This window comes from Sarcophilus harrisii, chromosome 5, assembly GCF_902635505.1.
Source record: "Sarcophilus harrisii chromosome 5, mSarHar1.11, whole genome shotgun sequence".
Classification (NCBI taxonomy): Eukaryota; Metazoa; Chordata; class Mammalia; order Dasyuromorphia; family Dasyuridae; genus Sarcophilus; species Sarcophilus harrisii.
In genome coordinates, this window is record NC_045430.1 from 287,611,571 (window position 1) to 287,632,742 (window position 21,172).

Here is a 21,172-nt window from a genome sequence, read left to right on the forward strand (position 1 = left end):
GCCCGCCCTCCCCGTCTGGCCCCCAGGCCCCAGAGGTGTGGCGCTCATCTTCCCCAAGTGCCCCCAGCCCCTCCTCGGCCGGCCCGGGGTGGGCACAGCTGGGTGCGGGCGGGCGTCCTTCCCCTCTCCCCGCCCGACGCGGAGCTTCCCCCGCTCCCGTCCAGCCTCGTGCGCGCCTCGCCGCTCCCTGACCGGTCTTTGTCCCCCTGCTCTCAAATGGCTTGCGGGGCGGTGCCCCCGAGGCCGGCCTTGGGGCCTCTGATGCGAGCAGCCCCGCAGGGCCTCCCAAGGGGCAGGAGACGTTTTGCAGAGTCGTGGGGCCCCGAAGCCGCGTCCCGCCCCTCTGGCCCGCCCACCTCCGGGGGTCCTGGGCGCGGGACACCCCCTCCCCGCCGCCGCCTGGCCGGGGATGATGGCGGATCTCCCTGAGGAGACGCGCGTGTGCTGGGGGAGGGGGGGCGCTCACCAGAGAGGATTGCTGGCCATGGGCACCAATAGCCTCCTGGGCAGGCAGGCGGGTCCTCGCTGCGGCCGCGCTGTCCCGATCAGCCCCGAGGTGCGGATGTCGCCGGACACCCCCCTGCGGCCTTCAGCTCCCCTGCCTCCGCCAGACTGACTGCAGTCGCGGGGAGTCCCTCCCCCCCTTGGACCCCGGGCCGGACGTCCCCCAAGGCAGGGGCCGGGGCCTTCCCTCCGGGAATGGCGAAAGCCTCGAGCTTCAAAGGGAGCCCCTCCTGGGGAAGGAGCCTCGAAGCCGCCCGCGGAGGCCCGATTCCGGTGGCTTCCCCCGGAGCAGAATGGGGGTGGGGGCCCGCCTTGTCTCTTCTCTCCCAGGCTGGCGGCATGAGGGGCCCGGCCCTGGGCGGGGCAGCTGCGCCACGGGGGCTGGGGGTCTCCGGGCCGGTGGGCCTGCCCCTCCTGCAGGTAGCCTGAGATTGAGGCCGCCCCAGATTGCCCCCTCAGCCCCCCGGCGCGCTCTCACAGGGCCAGCGCCGCGCCCGGCCCGCCCTGCTCCGGGGTGGGGAGGGGGGAGATGTCACATGGACAGGTGGGCGGGGAGTCGGGGTGCCTCCTGTTCTCTGTGGGCTGCCGGGGACTGGGGCGGGGGGAGAGCAGAGGGGGCTCTGGGGAAGGCCATTTTCCACGTGAGTCCCCTTCGCAGCCACGCCTAGATGCCCTTGCAGGGCGCGGGCTGAGGGCCGTCCCCGGACACGGCTTCCCACACCGGCTCTCCACGACCGCTTCTCCTCGCCAGTGGCCTGAGAAGCCGGGACGTGTGGGTGCTCACTGAGGAGCAGCGTTCTGAGCCGCGGCCAGGGCCTCGGGCGGGGGATTTGGGGGCGCCGCGGACCCGAGTTCCAATCCCGGAGTTTCCACTTAGTGCTTCTGACTGTTCAGACTTCAGTTTCCTCACCTGTGACCTGGGGCTGGGGCAGTGGCACCGGAAGCTCCCCGGGGCAGCGGGGGCGGGTGCTGCCCTCCTGGCAATTGCCTTTCCCTTTGAGCCGGTTAGAATTCGCCATATCGGAGCCGTGGCCGCCCCCCCCCCCTTCCTTCTCGTCTCCCCGCTCTCACGGGCCGGAGCCGGCTCAGCTCCCGGCAGCAGCGCACGGGGATCCTCAGCGAGCTCTTTGCGTTTCAGGTAAATGGTATCCCTGAAGAGCGGAAGCTGACGGAAGCCATGGATCTGTGATCCCAGCCGCCTCCCGCTGGTCTTCCTCGTTCGGCCAAAGGGTGCATGAGCTTTGCCGGTGGATAGTGTGCATGCCCACCGGGTCCCGAACGAGGAGCATTTAACCGACGGACTCGTTTTTGTACTTTGGACATTTTGGACAATTTGTACGACATTAATGACTTTATATTTGTTACATTAAAAGTGATCTTTAAAATAAACTTATTAATAAAGATAAACTATCCTGCAACTTCCTGTGATTTCAGCTACATATGGGGGGGGGGGGTACTAGAGCAGAGAGAAGCAACTAATGATGTCTGAGAATTGGATTGGGATTTCAGAACAATGGCTTCTAATGTGATTAGACCAAACCTTTGCCCCATTTTAGGGAGCAGACCCAGGGCCCCTCGGGAGAGAGCACCTCTGGGTGTCCGGGAGTCGCCTGCTGACGGCAGCTGGAGAGAGAAGGCATTAAGGGCAGGAAAGGGCAGTGGCCGCGGAGCGATCATCGGGTCGCTCCTTTGGGGGTTCTTGGTCCTTGCTTCCTGAAGAGGACTGCGATGGGGCAGGAGGTGGGGGTGCAGGGCCATGACATGAGAGTGAATTGGAATCCAGTGAGGGAGGGATGGGGGGCAGGGACGCTGACCCACCCAAAATAGCTGGGATTTTTTCAGTCTGGTGTTGCAAGGTGTAACAACACACCTAGTAGGTGCCTAGTGGGCCTGGAGTCTAAGTCAAGAGGCAAAAGTGTGATTCTGCTGCTGTCCGGAGGAAGAAATCTCTCCTGGAAACCCCAAGCTCTAGTGGGCACCGTGAGGGTGGGATTTCCCCATGTGGACAGAGGGAGAGGAGGGAGGCAAAAAAGGGAAGGAAACAGGTGTCTGCCTGCATGTTGGGACTGTGTGATCGTTTATTCTGAGGGTCGCTCAGTCAGAGTCTGCACACATTTGGGCAGCATGGACCCCAGGCTTCCTGTGGGGGCAAGCTTTCTTTCATAGAACTGATCACCAACGAGCTCAGACTTGGACACTTTCTGCACTTTTATTGGCTTAAATAAACCCTTTTTAGGCTTAATTTCTTTATGTTTAATTTAATGTTCATTTCATCTTGTTGATGCAATATGGCTTCTGGGGGAGAACGCAATAATTTTCAGGTCCCCTGACCTTAGGGGGCTTCCGTTCTGACAATCTGCAAGCGATTCTAAATCTTTGGGCTTTGGAATCTGATCCGGTGGTCCTCTGATACTATGGTTCTATCAATGATTGTAAAAGTCTTCTGGCCTAGGAATAGAATAGTATTTCTTCCCTTAGACCCTAGGGAAGATATATTAGGGATCCCGAGATTATTGTTCTAGCTCTGTCTGTCAATGATTTCAAGTCTTCTGGCCTTAGATTAGTCTTAATTTTAGTCTTTACTTATTCTTAACGCTACCTTCTGTTGGACAGTGCTAACCAAATCCTTGAGCCCGCTCCGTGTTTCTACCTCTAAGGCCACAAAATAGGCAGATCTGTAACATGAAGAACTGGATCAACGTGGCTCCTTGCTCCGGCTTCCTTCTCCTGGAATTTAGGTCGCTTCAATTGGTGGTACAATGACAAAAACTCCTTGACTTGGAGACGGGTTCAAGTCTGCAAATTCTTTTGAGACACCTCGTGACACCGGTCTGTGGCTCCCGACCGTTTGGGGTTCCTTCCCACCCTCAACATTGTTGGCTCCAGTCCTCTTCAGAGAAACAGAGTCCTTCGATGTAGGAAAATAATCAGTGTTACAAAGGGCCTAGGAGACAGTGAGTATAGATGTGCCTGCTTAGAGCTCTCCCCACAGGCCGACTCAGATTTCTTGTGTCAGGACACAGGGATGACACTTCGGTTGTACTTAAAATATAGAAAAGTTAGGTCTGTGATCAAAGGGAGCGTACCCAATGAAGGGAGGCAGCAAACGTTTCCAGGGTCTTCCCAATCTGCCAAAGGATGAGGATGGAAGATATGAGAGAGAGACAGAGATAGAGACAGAGAGAGAGACACACACACACACAGAGAGAGAGAGAGAGAGAGAGAGAGAGAGAGAGAGAGAGAGAGGAAGAGAGGGAGAAGGAGAGGAGACAGGCACAGACACAGACAGAGACAGAGAGGGAGGAGAGGAAGAGACATATAGAAAGTGTATGTGAGAGTGTGACTACGAGTGTGTATGTGTGTTGGTCAAACAAGGAAGCAAAGCACGTGCACCTGGAATGTAAACGCAGAGAAGGAGTGAGTCCGTGAAGAGACAATTCAGGGAATCCGAGGCTGAGACGCCTCCAGGTCAGCGCCCAGAGGCATCGGGGTCGGAAGATGGAGCTCCCGCTGACGCTTAAGTCAACCTCATAAAAACAAGAATCCAGATGGCGGCCATCAGCGTTGTGCTAATATTAAATGGCCTGACAGTCACTACAATGCTAGAAAAAAGCCATCCTGAAATACACTGAGAGGAACGAGGGCTCAAGAGTCTGCCAGGAAGCAAAGCAGGAGGAGTTGGGGCCGGAGACCCGGCTCAGGTGCCCTGCTCTCTGAAGAGCAGCTCAGGAACCCCGACATAGACCAACGACCCCGGCAGGGTCACGCTGAACACAATCAAAGGCCCCACTGGGGGCCAGAACTCGAGTATCCAAGAAAAAATGGCCGGGGGGGGGGGTGGCAGAAAGCTACCGGGTCCCAAGGGGCTCTGGGTCAGCACCTCCAGCAGCGGGTCCTACCCCGCATTCAGCCAGACAAGGGTCCCGGCCGTTGACATGCACAGACTGAAGGAGCAACGAAGACGTCATCTCTCCTTTCCAGTGAAGGGGGGACCCCCAAAAGACTGAGGCCGTAGAAGACAGAATGGGCAATTTTAACCAGTTTAAGGGTAAAAGTTTTTGCACAGATTGTTGGAGACTTTACTTTGGAGAATTGCCATGTGCGTCATGTCAGCTGGTGGGGTGGCCCAGGAGGCAGGAGGGGCGTGGCCTCCGAGGCAGGAGACTGTGTCCTACAGGTGCTGGATCTTTCCTTAGGACTCCAGCACTGACTCCCTTCTGCGGATCCTCCTGCTGCAGGGCCCTGTGGGCTGGGCTCCGGGTAATCCCGGAGGAGAGAAAAGATAAATGGCCAGATTTGCTCCAGGCAGGAGAAAGATGTGGAGAGAAGCAGAGAGAGGCAGAGGGAAGCAGAGGGAGGCAGAGACGCAGAGGGAGGCAGAGACATACACCTGCTCCTGCTGACCCTGCTGAGAACGCCGATAAATAAGGCTGTTTGGCCTCTCGACACCGGCTCGTCCCCATGTGTATCCGGGGAGGATTGGTAGGCATGGCCCCGGCAATCGGCGGCCTCCGAGGGAGGCTACAGCAGATGAATGTGGTTCGAGTGAGATGGCAAACGGGGGATCCCTCCTCTAACGGAGGTTTAAGTGGCCCCTCCCCCAGAAGGGGGACTGACCAAACTGGCGCGAGCCCCCCGCCCTCCATCCCTGGCCAAAGAGAGCGGCCACAATGCCCAGTGGGAGAGCAGCAAAGGGAGCCACGATTCACCAACATTTTCGTGCAAGGAAGGGGGCCATCGGGGGAATGTCACCGGGACTCGGGGAGACGTCTGGGAGTCTGCAGGCTCCTGTGGGAGCCCCGTGGGAATGGGGACAGGGGCTCCCAGCAAATCGGGGAAGTTCAGTGAGAGGGGTCCCCCTGATGCCGGGCTATGGCCTTGGCACAAAGCAGGTAGAACCTGAAGTCTATTTGCCATCCCTGTGTGAGGGGGAACTCGGCTGAGGCTCCACAGAGGGATGGGGCCCCCCACGCACGTATAAAAGTGAAGGGATTGAGCAGCTCCATCGGCCGCCGGAGCCCCCATGGAAGTGCTGAGATGCTCTCCAGGCTCCCATCAATCAGGCCACCAGGTGTGACACAACGGGAGAGCCTCTGGGGAAGCACCTGGCTGCCTGGAGGCGGGCTTGGTCCCAGGGGGAGGGTCTGCATCCGGGAGACACTATGGAGGGGCACCTGAAGGGGGCGCCGGGAAGCCTGGGAACGAGGGGGACGAGGGGCGGGGACTCCCGGAGGCGCTGCGGCCACGCCCGTGTGGGAGACGCTCCGGGCGCCGGGGCCGCGTCCTGGCAGCACCTGGGTAAGCCCCCGTGTCCCGAGGCTCCCCCAGCGCTTCGTTTCATTTTTGAAACGTTTTACTTTCCCCCGTTACGTCCGAAAAGAATGTTTGAGCGGGGAAAAGGGTTTTGCGTTTCCAATTCGGTCCCTCCCGAGACACGGAGCCGTGGGCGGAGACTCCCCGCAGCCGAGGGGCTGATGGGGACGCGGCAGCGGGAGCAACTGGAGCCGCTGGCGGCCGGGGCTTTTGGGGGCTCGAGCGGAGAACGGCTCCCGGGGGCCCGGGAGGGGAGCTCGCGCCCCTGCAGAGAACCCTAGGAGCCGGCCCTTCTTGCGGCCCTGGGGGCCCGGGAGGGGAGCTCGCGCCTCTGCAGAGGAGAACCAGAGAAGAGGTGGCAGGGTGGTTCTTGAGGGCCGGGGGTCTGGTGGGGAGCTCTCCATGGAAGCAGCTCCTCAAGGTGCCCTTTTCTGGGACCGAACTTCTCTGCCCCCGCTGGTTCCTGGGACAGAACTTACTTCTCTGTCCCCGCTGGTTTCCTAGGCTGAGAGCAGGTCAATGCCTCTGTATGAGTCCCACGTGCCCCACCGGCGGCGCCCCAGCACTGCCCTCCCTTCTCTTCTTCAGGCCCCTTGGCCTGTGCCCGGTGAGCACTCCCTGCTCCATTTGGCCACAGAGGGAATGGGCATGGAAGGGGTGCCCTCTGCGCTGGGCAGAGCAGGCCCTCTTGGCCGTGGGCGGCGGAGACCCCCGTGTGGCGCTGGGCCAGTCCTGGGCTCAGAATAGGCCACGGGTGAGGGGATCTGACCTCTTCCTTCCTGACCCCGGGGTGGGGGTCGGCACTCTCAGGGCTACCTCAGTTTCCCCATCTACTTCCATATCATCAGGAAGCATTGAGCACCAAGGGGAGGGGAGCACAGCTTTAGCTTCTCTCATTATGGCTTGGGGAACCGGAACTGGGGGCCCCCCACCCCAGCTCCATTCCCCTGGAGTCTGAATTGTTGGGGATTTTGTTACACAGCAGAGTTGGGGGTCCTGGCTTGGGGGACTCTCCTCCCCTAACTGCCTTCTTCTCCAGGCCCCAGGTGCCCATCTTTTCCTGGAGGTCCCCCCAAAATGAGGTCCCCAGAAGCATTCGGTGCCCGGTCCTCGGCCCCCCGGCTCTCAGTGCGGACCGAGAGGTCATTTTGTCGCCAGCCCCATCACTGCATGACCCAGAATGAGCCAATTCCTTTCCCTGCCCAGCACTTAAGGGCAATGCCTCCCCTCCTACCCCCACCTCGCAGAGGGTTCCTGCCAAGTCCCACCCATTCCTCCATGTGGGCAGTGACAATCCAAGGAGCATGGCCAGGGGTGTCGACCGTCCCGAGGCTGGGGGACCAATGGGAGAAAGGCAGACATCGGCTTTTCCAAGGGGGGGAGAACACAAGCTGGCCCCAACTCCCAAGCCAAATGGGGTACACGTGCCCGCCATGGTGGAGGGGCTCGAGGCGGTCCCAAGCAGCCGCACGGTCCGAGCCCACCCCCCACCCTGGCCCGCTCTGCACCAAGTCCGGTTTTTGTCAGAACGGCGGCCAAATTTCCGGCCCGTTGGGGTCCGAGGGCCCTGCCAGACAGGGTGACAGGGGCCGGTCCCCTACCCCACAGCCCCGTGCGCCTCCCACCATCTTCTGAGAACTGGGAGGCAGTCCCGCCCACTCCGGCCCCGGGCCCAACGCCCATCTTGGAGGGGAAACATTCCAGTTGGCGGCAGACAGATGTGGAGCCCCGTCTAACTGGGGGATCCCTAAAGTGGTCCCCCTTCTGGGGGGGCAGGAACAGAGTTGACAGAAAAAGGGAGGAGGGGGACCCCCCAAAACTCCCAGGGAAGCAGGATTAGCAGCCAGGGAGATTCTGAGCCCTGAGGGGGCCCCGGCAAGGGCCCGACGTCCAGCCCTCCTCCTTCCCAGGCTGACTGGGGGAGGGACGGCTGCCTCCCAACTGAGCCCAGAGCCACAAGCCCCCCACAGGAAGCAAGCACTTTAATTGATCTCTTGCCAATACAAAAATAAGCATCCAACGGAACGGTCCGGACTTCTTAAATTACTTCACACATTCACGGAACAGCAACAGAAAATATACTTACCCCCCCGCCCCCCAAATAAGTGCAATCTTCTCAACCATAAAAATCATAAGCCCATCTGTACAACAGATAAATAAATCCCTACAAGAGTCAGCTCGGATCAAACACAAAGGGGAGGGCCCCCGGCTGGCGGGCGAGCCCTTGCGGAGCGGGGAAGGACTTCCCGAACAGAGAAGAAAGGGAGTGGTCTCGGGAGCGGGGGAGGCTTCCGGATGGAGAACGTCTATGTTGGCTAAAGCCGACATGAGGCGTGGCCCCCCCCCACCCCGGGCCCCAGCTCCACCGTGAGGCATGGCCCCCCGGGTCCCCCTCTGGGCCCCGGCTCCAACGTGCAGCCCCCACTACCGCCTCGGGTCTCCTTGGACGGCAGACAGGAGGAGGAGACCGGAGAAGAAGGCCGCCAGGCAGGCCAGCCTCTTCCAGAGCGCCGAGCTGTCCTTGGGGATGAGGACACGGGCCAGGTCATTGGTGATGCGTGAGATCTCGTGGGCCACGCAGACAAAGATGAAGGTGCTGACCGTGATGTTGAGCGTTGGGCTGCCAGGGATGAGCACCAGGACGCCCCTGGTGTCGGCCGCCAGCCAGATGTGGTACTGGCAGATGAAGAGCTGGGGGGGGGGGGGCAGGGAGTGGGTCAGGGCCCAGACCCAAGGGCGGCGCCCCCCCGCCAGGGGAAGCAGGCGCCCCCGGCATCAGGTCAGGAGGCAGAAAGGGAAGAAACCCCAGGCTTGGGGCCCACCTCAAACCCTCCGACCAGTCAGAAAAGCCAAGAGGGCCCGGGGAGCCCCAAGGGGAGGGGGGCACAAGGGACCCAGGACCATTCTGAGCCCCTGAGGGAGAGGGCAGCCAGACTGGGCTAGGGGGTCGGAGGGAGGTCTGGAGCTCCAAGAGAGGGGAAAAGATAGGGAGAGGCAACTGAGAGGGCCCCCCACCCCCCCACAGGGAGGAGCACCCCAGAAGGGGAGGGGAGGAGCTGCAGTGACATCAGGGGGTGGCAGACACGCTCAGACCCCGGGGAGGACGCACCTCTAAGGAGATTTTCCCAAACCAAGCGAAGAAGGAGCTGTACACTGAGCGGACGTATCCCGGGATGTTGCGGATGAGGACGAAGGCGAGTATCTGAGTGGGGAGCAGGAGTGGGGGGTGTCAGCTGGCTCTTGGGCAGTGCCCAAGCCCCTCCCCCCTTCCCTGGTGGTCCCCTTCCCCTGCAGGCCCCCAGCCCAAGTCCAGCCCCCCACCCCGCCCCCACCACACCTGAACCACTGACACAGCCGGGTGAAGCTCGTTGCACTCGGCCTTGGTCTTGCAGCTGCTGGCCCAGATGGAGTAGGTCTAGGGGGGAAGGGCCAAGCGTGGATCAGCTTGGGGGTGCCCCCATTCCCCTTCTCACCCGGCCGACCGGGCACAGGCCCAGGCACACCCAGGGTGGAGCCGGTCTGGCTCTCTTCCTCTCTCCCCATTTTACAGTGGGCAGTTCCTCCCCCTCCCCCCAGGCCAGAGGGACCTCGCGTCCGTGGCGAGGCTGGCACACTCACCAAGAAAGAGACCACGGAGACAAAGAGGAGCAGGTTGGACATCCTGTTGGGGAGCAGGGGTTCCCCCTTCCCCTCCGAGAGCACCTGGCGCTTCTGCAAGGCCAGGTACACAAAGGCGAACAACATGCCATGGAATACCACCTGGGGGGGAGGAGGCCTTGCTGAGCGCTACGGCTGGTCAAGGGGCCCCATAGGGGCCAAAGGGGCCGGCCCCCACAGAGCGGACCCCCACCCCCACAGAGTGGATTGCAGCCATGACAGAGGGGACCCCTGCCCCCACGGAGCGGACCCCAGCCATGACAGAGCGGACTCCTACTGCCACGGAACGGATCCCTGCCCCCACAGAGCGGACCCCAGCCACAACAGAGTGGACCCCCAACAGAACAGGCCCCTGCCCCGACAGCCTTTGTGGGCTGGAGGCCCTGGGGAGGCTAGGGAGCCTGAGGCAAGCAGGGGCTGAGTGGGGGTCATGCCTTCTCCAAGGAGCATCCACTTTGCGTCAGCCTACGGACTTCCAGGGCCCCCCTTTCATGCCCCCACACTGAGCTAGTTCTGTGAAAGTCCCTTCCATCTTGCCCCAGACCCTCCATGTCAGGCTGCCTGCCTGGTGGCCCCCAGAAGGAAGAGGAGCCATGGTCCACCCCCAGAAAGCCTCTCGCCTCTGGGGAAAGGGGCCCAGGGATCCGTGCAGGCCCCAGGCCAGTAGGATGACTCACATAGCGGTCCAGTTTCCACCGGAACCACCACTCGTAGACGTTCCCATTTAGCTCGAAGCACTTGGACAAGGGCCAAAGAGAAAAGATCTTCTCGAACGCCCCCTGGAAAACACAGTGGGCAGGCTGAGAGAAGGGGGCACACAGGGGGGCTGATGGACCCCAGAGAGTGAAGAGTGGGGGTGAAGATGGGCTGCCGGCCCCCATCCAGCTGCCCCACAGGCCTCCCTGCGGGCGGTCACAGGCCCAGAAGCCCCTCTGCAGACGGCCCCCAGGCCCCTGGAGGCAGCAGGACACAAGACCCTCTGGGTCCTCCTTGCAGTCGGGGGCCAATGGGAGAGCTCTTGGCTCTGGGCCAGGAAGGCAGGGTCCCCGGGGCCTCTTACGGTAACCACCCCTGAAATGTTCTCTGCCAAGGACCCCAGGGGCGGGAGCCCCAGCCTGGGGAGGGCGCAGGGAGGAACAGACCTGAGAATAGGCCAGGAAGCAGATGCAGAGGAAGAGGAGCCCAAGCTTCATCAGCAGGCCCAAGTGCCAGAAACAGCTTCCTGGGAGACAAGAGGGGCTCGCGTCAGCGCGGCGCGCTCCCCAAGGGCCCCGTGCAGCCCCCTCGGACCCAGGGCCTCTGCCCGCTGCCCCCCCGGGGTCCCCAGGCCTCTCTGCAGCTCCACAGCAAGGCTTTTCTGAACTCAGCAAAGCGCAGCTCTCCGCTTCAGAGCAGGACCAGTGACCCCATGTGAAGATGGTATCTTCCAACCCATTAAAAAAAAAATCCCTCCGCTTTTCCCCAAAGCTCCACTGCGTGCTTCTCCTTGCCGACATTTCCCAACGTGTCCTCCTTTCACCTTACAGAGCCATGACCCTTCTCAAGTTGCCCACCCCCCAGTGGGCCGCCGCACTCTGCGCAGGGGTCCTGCACCCCGATCAAGGGAGGGCCCTGTGGCCACCTAGTCAGTTTTCTCGGTGAGGCGACGGGTCACACAGTTAGGGAGTGTTCAGTGTCTGAGGCTGGATCTGATGAGCCCCACGCTCTAGCCACTGCGCTGCCCCGCTGCTCCTGGCCATCTCATGTGAAAACCGGTCTCTTAGGTAAATGAAATACTTTCCCCAAAATGAAACTTCATTTTTTCCTACCAAGCCAAACCCGCCCTCTCTCCCTGGGAAAGCCCTGCCTCAGCCCCTGTGCCCCCAGGCCTGTGCCCGGGATCCCTGGCCCTGCTGCTGGCCCAGTGCCCAAGCTGCCCATCATGGTTGGCACACCTGCGCTCTGCCATGTGTCGGCCTTCTCCGAGACCCTTCTCACTTCTGTCGCCCTCCTCTGCCTCCCCTGCCCGGGGGTGCCCCAAAGAGCTGCTGGAAGATGTTCTCATCTCCTTGCCAAGCGTTTCCCCCCAATTTCCCCATGGTGTGAAATGCCCTTCTGCATGGGGCCTGTCAGAGCTGGGCTGGGGCGCATGGGAGGAGGTGCGAGCGGCCCCTGCTCCCGGGGTGGGGCCTCTGGGGTTCCCTGCCCCCCACCCCGAGGGCCCCTGGGTCTTGGGTCTGTTCTGAGTTTCTCCCCAGCTCCGGGTTTCAGATCACAGACACCCAGTGGTCTTTCCTTTCACAAAGGATCCTTTTTGGGGGAGCAGCGGCACAGCAGGCAAAGCCCCTGGAGTCAGGAGCCCCTTGCGCCCCCAGTCCTGCTGGGTGAGCGGTCCCGGACGGAAAGCTGCATATGTGATTTTTCAAAACCTCTCCTCCTCCGAGGTGGCGGCGGCGAGACCTCATGTGATCTTGGCCGTGGATTCGGCTTCCCCCTGCTTCCTGACTCAGAAGCCCTGGATCGTTGTGGGGCCTTTCAGGAAGTGCCCAGTGCTTCCCGCTCCTTCCACACACCCTCCGGGCTGGGAATGCTCGGCAGCCCCTGGTGACGACTTCCAGCAGGACTCGGACTCTGGTGCGCAGCTTTCGGACAGTCCACGGGGTTTTCCCTCTTCCCGCCTGGATCTCTTCCCTGGCTCACTTGTCTTTTGCTCCGAGAGGCTTTTCCCTTTTGCCTTTTTCAGTCTTTTTTCGCCGATACGGTTTCCCATCCCACGGAGCCCTTGGCTTCTACTTGGACCGTTTTGACTTCCAGGATGTCCTGGGTAGGAGGCTCTGTGCCTCCCCAGCACCAAGCTGCCGACGCCCTCGCCAGTTTTAGCTTCCCCAGCTCTCCCTGCTCTGCCGGTTTCCCTCTAGTGCCCTTTTCAAATTTAGAACAACTTTTTAACACTTAAAGACTCTCTCCTTTCTTCCAGAAATTCTAGATGAATCCCCTGCACAGGGCCATTCTGCGCCAGACCACGCTGCCAGGGCCACCAAGCTCGTCCCCATGGCTGACTAGGGGCTAACACGTATGAAGGGCAAGCGTGACCCGCGTTTTACAGACCACAGAAGTGCCACGTCATCCCGCTAACAAATGTCTGAGACGGGATTTGAACTCGGCTTTTCCTCCCAGTGTTCTGGCACTGGTGGCTCTGGCGGCCTTTCTCCGACTCCCTGAGCCAGCCCCGAATGTTTCTGGATTCCACCCGAATCTGCTTCGGTGGCTGATAGTTGGAGCAACTCCATCACACTGAGCCTGCCGTCCTTCCAGGAGCCTCGGACAAAAAGGAAACCAGCCCTTCCTTTGTCTCTCCTCTTTCTTGCTCTCCCCTGCTCCCTCCTCCCCCTCCCCACGACAGCAGCCAAAGACAATGAGCGCTGACTGACCGTTGGCTTTCTTCTGGGTGATCTGTGGCCACAAGGCCAAGGTGATGTAGATGACCAAGAACCACATGGTGACCAGGGGCACAAAGTAGTAGAATTGGTAAGGTCGGTCCATCACAATGCACAACACCACGACCAGGAAATTGAGCCGAAACAAAACCTGGGGGCAGAGAAGATGGATCAGTTGGGGCCCGGACACCGCTAGCCTCTGCTAGGGGTCGGTTCTGTAGGACTTCAGGTCCAAAGGGCGATGGCGGACTAAAGGAACTTTGAGGCCTTGTTTATCACATATGTCTGTGGCCGGAGCTCATGCCACCTCATGCTCCTTATACCTTAATGGGCAAGATCAAAGAGGAAGCAGGAAACGAAGAGCCCCTCTGCTAACTGGGAAAGCAGCAGCTGGGGGGCTGGGCCCCCCCACGAGCCTGCGCAGGGCAGGCTCGCTGAAGGGCTCGACCATCTCCTTGCCTGACTCTTTTTGTGTCTGTGGAAATTAGGGTCACGTGCCCCAGAAGGTCAGCTCGAGTCTGAACCCCCTTCGCAAATTTCTGACACAGAAGGGCTTGTCCCCCCATCCTCAATCCCCACCTACCTGACACACTCTGTGGATCCCGAAGTCTCCTTTGATCCAAAAGTACGAGAAGTGCCCGTAACCTGTTTGAAATAGATATGCAGCAACCAGAACTCTAATGTGCATATACACAGGCAAAAACTGTTGGCAAAAGAAACGCATTAAATCGGGTGGTTAGGCTGGCACAGACTCCCTGGCAGGCCCGCAAGCCGCCCACCCACCTCCCCGAGAAGGGGTGTGACCGGACGCCGCCGTCCTGCCCACCCCCCTTTTATATGACATCACGCAACATTCACCAGAGACCCAGAGGACACAAGGGGGATGACAAGAGTTGGGTGTCCGGCCCCCTCCCCTGACTGTGGGGCGCCCCTGCCAGAGGACGTGCATTTTTGGGCCCCCGACAGGAATTTGTACTGGGGTGCCCTGGGCTCCACCGCACCAGGCACAGGCTAACTCTGGCCTCCATGGGCTCGTGGGGGACAAGCGGGGCCTTTGTTTCCGAGCAGAAACCCTCTCACTAAGGGGAGGGGAAAGTAGGCCGCGGCCTGGGTCCCCCCTTTCCCGATGGCAACCCGTCCTGTCCCTCTCTCAGGAGGGGACAGAGGCCAAGCTGCTTCCTGTTGGCTAAGGGCCAGCCCCCCAAGTGGGCAGGGGTCCGTTACAAAATGTGCCCCCCCATGGCTCCTTCTGCCTCAGCAGTGCCTCCAGGCTCTAAGGAAAGGCCTCTGGCCCCTGGCCCACTATGGGGGGGCACAGCCCTGGAGCTGCTGGTCAAAGCCCCAGTAAAGAGGACGGGAGTGCAGTGGGCAGTGCCCAAAGGCAACCGGGAGCAGTATGTGCCAGCCTGGTCATGGAGGACCGCAGTGTGAATGGCCACGAACAGCCAAACTGAGGGCTAAGGGGGGACGGACCCGGGAGGTCCTCTGAGCCAACCCGACCCACAGACACATCAAGGGGGAGCGAGACAAAGGCAGGCCCAAATCTTGGGGCCTAGAGGCCACGATCAGGAAGGGGCCAGGAAAGGTGGCTTCGGACCCCCTGATCCCACAAAGATCCACCCAACAACACAGGGACCCCAGACCCAGTGCTTCCTCGTCCGGCCTGGCAGGACCGAGCCCCGTCATCAGACAGCAGAGGCGCTGGCCGGGGTCTCAGCGAGCCCCAACTAAGAATGCCCATCCAGGACTGCCTGGCCCCTGGGGCTGGGGAACCAGAAGAGGGCCACGGGGGGCCACCCCTGCCACGGGTCCAAGAGAAGTTGCCCTGGAAGGTGAAGGACTAAGGACAGGCTCTGAAGGAGGAGCAGGAGATGTTTCGGGGGAGTGATGGTGGGACAAAGTCCAGGGGGCTGCAATTAGAACCGTGGGAGGGTCCCCCCAAATGAGAGCTGGCATTTAAGCAGTATTTGCAGCAGGGGGGCCCAGGCTCATTCCCTCACTTTAAGCATCCCCTCCTTCGCTCCTAATTCTGGATTGGGGGGGACCAACATGTGTCCTGCCCGCCAAGAGCACCTAACCAGAGATCCAGAGCAACTCCGGCTTCTCCTTGGGGAAGGCAGGGACCCCCGCCATCTCGGGGGAGATTTGGGGGTTTCAGGGACGAGATGATTATGACGGGCTCCCTCTCTCTTCTGCCTTCCCACTTTTCTTTGGGGCCTGAGAGTCAGGAGGAAGGGCGAGAAGGGGGAGGAGGGAAGAGAGGGGGAGGAGGGCCCATCCCAGAAGCCGGCGGGAGCCCCATTCACCAGACAGTCTCCGGGCCGCTGGAAGCCTTACAGTGCTGGCCCCCGAGATGTGGTAGATGAGGATGACCAGCTGCATCCAGCCCTTCCACTCCTCCGTCTGCTCCCGGTTCAACACCTTGGTCTGGGGCAGGGGGAGACCCGGTCACCAGGTGGGCAGGGACAGGTAAAGCGTGACCCCTGCCCCAAATGCCCCCCACAGCCCAGGGCTGCCCAGCTGCCACAGCTCTGGTGTCAGGGTCACTACCCCCCCCCCCCCGGGGAGGTTCTCTGTGCGTTCCCCGCCCCCCCCCAGGTCCTGCCCCCAGGGGGATCCTGCACCCCCCCCCATGCTGCCCCCAGGAGGATTCTGCCCCCCACCCACCTCTTTGGTACTCTCGTTGTAAAAGAGGCCCAGAACCAGGATGTAGATGATGGGGGTGAAGAAGGAGGAGTGGGTGTAGAACTTGTTTTCCTTCATGAAGAGGTCGGCCCGGTCGCAGAGGTAGAAGTAGGCCATGATCAGGCCCAGCTTGCAGCAGGACTGCAGCACCACCTCCGAGGGGCAGGCGGGGGGTGCGGGCGCCGCCTTCTTCTCCTCACCCAGCTCCGCGTCGGCGCAGGGCCGGGCCCGCCGGGGGCCGTGGCGCTGCGCCAGGTGCAGGGCCAAGCAGCCGGCCACCGCCAGGACGAAGAAGCCGGCCGCCAGCTTCTGCGTGAGCGTGGGGGCCGCGGGCGGCTGGCAGCAGGAGCCGTCGATGGGCCGCACCACCTTGTTGCAGCAGCCGTTCATAAGGATCATGGCGCTCTGTGGGGAGATGGGGCATGAGTGGCTGCAAGGCTTCCGGCAGGGCCCCGCCCAGGGGTCGGCCGCGCTCTCACCGTTTCCCGACTGGACTCGGGGAGGTGGAGGCCGTCCACGGACTCCATGATGGTCTCCTGGGCGATGAGCTGGGAGACGCTGAACACTCGGACTCTGGACTTGGCGTTCTTGGTGCTGCCGTTGAGGACGCCGATGGCGGCCTCGTTGTAGGCGCTGATCTTCTCATTGGTGATCATGCGCCGGTTCTCACTGAGCAGGTCCTCGTAGACGGGATCTGCACCCAAACAGAGAGGCCCAGGGCGCCTGGTGCCGGGCCTCCTCCCTCGACACCACAGGCGGTCCTCCAGCCGCCCCTGCCCCCTCCTCGCCCCGCCCCCTTCTTCTCCCCTGCCCCTCTTGCCCCCTCACCTTGCAGCACCCAGTACACATCGCTGCCCTTGGCCAGTTTCTCCAAAAGCGGGGCCAGCGCCGTGAGGTTGGCCCGGTACTGGGCGAGGGCCTCCTCGCTGCCGTTGTGGGCCTTGATGGACCACTGCAGAGAGGGCGTGCCCATCAGTGGGGGCAAGGCCGAAGCCTGACCCCCGACTGGTCCCCCACAGAGGGGCTCCTCTGGCCCCGCCCCCGTGCCCCCAGAGCAGGTGCCCAACGAGGGGGCGGCTCCCTCCGCGGCTGACTCCACCTGTCAGGTGGTCAGACCCATTTTTGGGGAAAGGGCCCCAGGGCTGGCAGTGTGTGCTGCCCACTACTCACCGTGGCGGCTCCCGCTACGATGACATGGGGCTTCCCCATGGGTTCCTAAAGGGGGAATGTTCCAATGTCACCAGCAATGAAGGAGTTCCCCCCAGGGGGTGGGGTGACTTCCCAGGGAGATGGAGAGGGAATTTTGGGGGGCCCCTCTGAGGGCGGCTAGGTATGATGGAGGAGCCATGCTGGCTTTGGGAGGGCTGGGCTTTGAGCCTGGCACAGAGAGGGGAAGGGAAGAGGTGTCCCGAGCCCTGGGTCTTAGGGGTTCCCAGAGTCTCACCAAACCCCTACAGACTGACCTCGGTCCACACTTTGATACATTGTCTCATGGAAGCATTCACTTCCGGATGCCACAGGAAATCCTGAGAAACACAAACCCCCGGAGAAATCTCAGTCCTGCCCGGGGGTCCCAGGGTGCCCCCACAGCCAGAGACCAGCAGGGCAGGGCCGGCAAGCCCGAGGGCTCAGAGCCGCCCACCATGGCCTGGGCAGACGCAGGTATGATGGTGGGAGCTGCTCCCTCCCTCTGGCTCTGCCCGTCCTCCCAGACCGCGCCCGGACGGTCGGGCACTAGGCGAGTGGGCGTGACCCACCCGGCGCTCGGCGGCACTCACCACTCTGAGCGACGCCGCCTTGTCTTCAAAGGGGATGTGTTCATGCTGCCAAAGGGAGACAGAAAACGGCCACTTAACCAGGAGAGGCTTTCAGTAAAACCTGGCTTCCCACTCCTCTGCTTTTTGGGGGGAACCTGGCTAACTGCAAACATGGCGCCCTCCTGCTGGGCAAGTGACCCCCCCCCCCTTCCTAGGAGCAGGAGCCGGCCCCCCACCCCTCCATCAAGTGGCCATCTTCCTCCTGCCGCTCTCACCTTATTGCCTTCTTCTCTGAATTGAGGGTTGATAATTTTTACAAAAGAAGAGAACAGCTGGCGAATCCTGGAGTCCCCAATGAAGGCGACGCGCTTGTCCGCCAGGCACTCCTTGGCTTCGCTGCAAGAGACGGAGCGCTTCCTTTCAGAGCCATCACCGGGACCCCTCGGTGGCTCCTGATGGAATCGGGCTCTTTCTGCCTGCTTCTTCTCGCCCCCCCCCCCCCCCCCCCCCCCCGCCCCCAGAAATCAGCAGGGGAAAAATGCTCACAGAGGTCGCACCCGGCCTCCCCTGAGAGAGTGAGAGAGCCTCGGATCTGACGCCGGGCCGGTGAACCTTCCTCCTTTCATCAGAGGGTTAAGTGGGCACCGAGGAGCCTCTCTGACCCCTTGGTCTGGGGGGCCCTCATTCAGGAACAGCTGCTCTCCCCAGCAGGAGCCCCCAGGGAGGGGATCGGCCTGAGAGACGGCCAGGCGGCCACCTTCTCACCAGCGGCCGTGTGGCTGTCATGAGCAGCAGGGGCCATCGCTCAGGGCTAAGTCTCTGGAACTTTGGAGCACTTTGGAGAGAGGACTGTGGGGCTGAGTGGGGGCCACAACACGGGGCTCCCACCTTTTGGCTGGGTTTGCTTTGGATTTCTTCCCTATTTTTCCTTGTTTGACCTGATGTTTCTTAGACAGCATGGTAAGTGTGGAAATACGGAGAGAAGAACTGCACCCCTGGGGGGGGGGGGGTTGGTGTGGCAAGGGTGAATGTGGGAAACTATCCAGGCATGGATTTTAAAAACCAAAAACTTTAATTATTTTTTTAAAAAAAAGTATGCTCTTCCTTTCCCTCTCTCCATCCAATTACTGGCTGGCTGCTCCTGGGGTCTCCCCTTCTCCCTGGGCCCCCCCTCTCCTGGGGTCTCCCCTTCCTGACGCTGGTCTGAAAGTCAATGCCCCGCCAGCCAAGTTCAGGCTGGGAACGGCCCAGCAGGGCCAACATCCCTCTCTGGAAGGACCCCAGTTTCTTCAGCCCTTTGCCTACAAATTGATCTCCCTCGGGGCCGGATCCGCAGGTTCCAGAGCCAGCCCGACCCACAGGCTCCCTCCAAGCCCAGGCCCGATCCGGGGGCCGCCCTCCTTCCCAAGCGGCCTTGGAGCCAGGAGCGGTACCTGACTTTGTACTTGTGCATCATGCAGCTGTGCGGCTGCCAAACCTTCTCTCCGAGAAACCTCCCGCTCGAGACCAGGTGCTCGCAGGAGTCATGGCCTAGAAGCGGCGGAGGGAGAACCGAGAGGTCGGTGACTGTGCAGCCCGGCCGCGGACTCAGGGCTAGGGAACCCCTGCCCCTAGCGGACCCTCACAGGGCCACGCGCATGCGGCCGGGGGAGGGGCCAGGGCAAGCTGGGCCGAGGGGGCCTGCACCCCACAAACCCCAACGGGGGGGGCCTGAGGAATGAGGCTACAAACGGGGGATGGGAGCCCAGGCTGTGTCGGGGGCCCTCTCGGAACTGTCATTCCCCCCAGAACAGGGCACGGGATGGCTCAGTGACTTGTCCAGGGTCTCTCTGATACAAAGTATCCCAGGACACGTCGCTGCCAGGCCCTCGGTCTGTTTCAGACCCCGAGGGAATTAACAAGGAGCCCTGGGAGAGCAACAAGGGCTGCTGAGTCCTTACAGGCGCCAGGGAGGAGGGGGCGGGGTCAGGGGAGACTTGGGGCGGGGCCGGGAGCTGGGGGGCGGGGCCGGGAGCGGGAGGGGGCCGGGAGCCCGCGGGGCGGCTGCTGACAGGAGGGAGAAGGGAAGCGCCGGGCCCTGAGGGACCCCTGCGATATCGGGGGCAGGGGCCCACCGGCTCCAGGGCAGCCGGCTGACTTTGACCCCAGGGAACCCGCGGTCACTCGAGGAGGGAGGAGCCAAACCTAGAGACTAGCGGGGAGGGGAAGAGCTCAAGGGATGCCAGGGCTGGACGAGGCCTGGCAGCCACGTGCCCCCAGGGGGACTAAGACAGGCGAGGGCCAGATGGGGGCGCTGGGCACTCAGGGCGCGAGCTCGGGCGTCGGTGCCGAGCGCGCACTCGAGACAGAAGGCCGGGAGCGCGCGCTGTCGCACACACGGATTGGAGCGGGAGGGCGAGCTTTGCCTTGCGCGCAGCGCACCAGGCTCCCGGCGTACCTCGAAGGATGGGGGCGGGGTGGTTTCTCGGCGGTCGCGCACGCGCGCTGGGGCAGGAGGGCGCGCTCGCTCGGCCACGCACGCGCGCTGGGAACCTCAGCCCGCCCGCCCTCTCCGGCCCGCCCGCTCGCCCGCCGGCCCCGCTCACCCGGATAGTAGCGCAGCGCGGCGTGGCCGGCGGCCAGCAGTAGCACGGCTGCCAGGGCGAGCCCTTTGGCGCTGCTCACACTGAAGTACTGGTTGATCTCGCGCCGCCCGCGCGTGTACGCCAGCGCCGCCATCTTGGATCCTCCATGACAACAGCGCGCGGCGGCGGCGGCGGGAGCGCGGGCGGGAGCGCGAGCCGGACCCGGGGCAGGAGCAGGGCCTGGACCCGGCTCTCAGAGGTTTGGCTGTCGCTCGGAGGCTGCAGCCAAGGCCGCAGAGCGGCCTGCAGCAGCCGCCGCCACACGGAGTTCTTCGCCTCCGCCGCGCGCCACCGCGGCCCCGCCGTGCCCGCGCGCTCTTCCGCGCCTGCGCTCTCCCGCTCGCCCCGCTCGCCGGTCTGCGCCTGCGTAGAAGCGGAGCCCGCGCCCCGCCGCCCCTCGGCCCTCTCGAGTTGCGGCTGCCGAGCCTCTTCTCCCCGGGCTGTCCCGGAGGCAAAAGCAACGTGGGCGGGGCCGGGGCGGGGCCTTGGGCTGGCGGAGGCTTACGGGGGCGGTGCTAGGCAGTCTTGGCAGCCCGCTGGGATCGGGTGGGGGCAGCAGGGGGGAACGGGAGGGGAGCTGCGTGGGGTCGCAGGGCTCAGCTTGTCCAGTCATCCGAGATCAGGGCGCTGGCTGCTTGTCCATTTATCCGAGGTCTGAGCAGCGGGTTATCCGGGGCCGGTGCAACGGAGACAGCTTTCCCAGTTATCCGCGGCCGGAGCAGCGAGGGGCAGGGGGGCACCTGGGTGGGGAACGCGGCTCGCCCGGGTATCCGAGGTCAAGGACGAACTGCTGCTTGTCTCGTGGCCCGAGGTCGGATAGCCCGGCGGGCCAGCGCTGTGGGCAGTGTGGCTCCCAGGCCCAGAGTGGGTCTCGGTCACAGCCCAAGCCAGCCCCGCCCTCGGGGTTATGCCTACGCCCCGGGAGCCTCCAGTTCGCGCTCGGGGGGGAAGGGGCGGCCGTTGTGGCCGCTTTCTTCCCGGCACTTTTTGTGGCTCCTTGGCTGGTGTAGGTGGCTCTCCTTGGCCGGAGGTCCGAGTCCAGCTTGGGGCAAGCCCCGGTCCCGGGTTGGGGATCTGGGAAGGAGAGTCAGCATTCCGAACACTGGGTGGCACCTCCCGCCCTTGCCACCCGAGCCATCCCTGCCAGTCTCTCCCCTCGGGTCCTTCCCTCCCTCCCCTATCCACGGTCCTCCCCTATCCACGGTCCTCCCCGCAC

The 21,172-nt window shown here is 62.5% G+C and overlaps 2 protein-coding genes across 7 annotated transcripts in view; one reads left to right on the forward strand and one right to left on the reverse strand.

Moving 5' to 3' along the window:
• SGCE (sarcoglycan epsilon) overlaps positions 1-1,922 on the forward strand; it is a 57,321-nt gene extending 55,399 nt beyond the window's left edge. For all 5 annotated transcript variants that reach the window (XM_031940771.1, XM_031940770.1, XM_031940772.1 and 2 more), the window contains one exon: positions 1,643-1,922. In XM_031940771.1, the coding sequence (XP_031796631.1) occupies positions 1,643-1,693 (51 nt within the window). In that variant the 3' untranslated portion in view covers positions 1,694-1,922. The remainder of the gene's footprint in view (positions 1-1,642) is intronic.
• Positions 1,923-7,782: 5,860 nt separating this feature from the next.
• CASD1 (CAS1 domain containing 1) lies at positions 7,783-20,417 on the reverse strand. 2 transcript variants are annotated; one of them, XM_031940776.1, is made up of 18 exons: positions 19,918-20,417; positions 18,766-18,862; positions 17,608-17,728; positions 17,354-17,398; positions 17,039-17,101; positions 16,746-16,790; positions 16,404-16,527; positions 16,055-16,269; positions 15,558-15,980; positions 15,228-15,317; positions 13,474-13,593; positions 12,885-13,041; positions 10,617-10,696; positions 10,152-10,253; positions 9,436-9,576; positions 9,155-9,232; positions 8,927-9,019; positions 7,783-8,508 (listed from the first exon to the last, which is right to left on the reverse strand). In XM_031940776.1, the coding sequence occupies exons 1-18, from the start codon at positions 20,048-20,050 to the stop codon at positions 8,242-8,244; spliced, it is 2,394 nt and encodes a 797-aa protein (XP_031796636.1). In that variant the 5' UTR covers positions 20,051-20,417; the 3' UTR covers positions 7,783-8,241. The 2 variants fall into 2 exon arrangements, with proteins under 2 accessions (XP_031796636.1, XP_031796635.1); XM_031940775.1 differs by having other exon boundaries at positions 13,474-13,535; positions 15,197-15,317; positions 19,918-20,200.
• Positions 20,418-21,172: the final 755 nt, after the last annotated feature.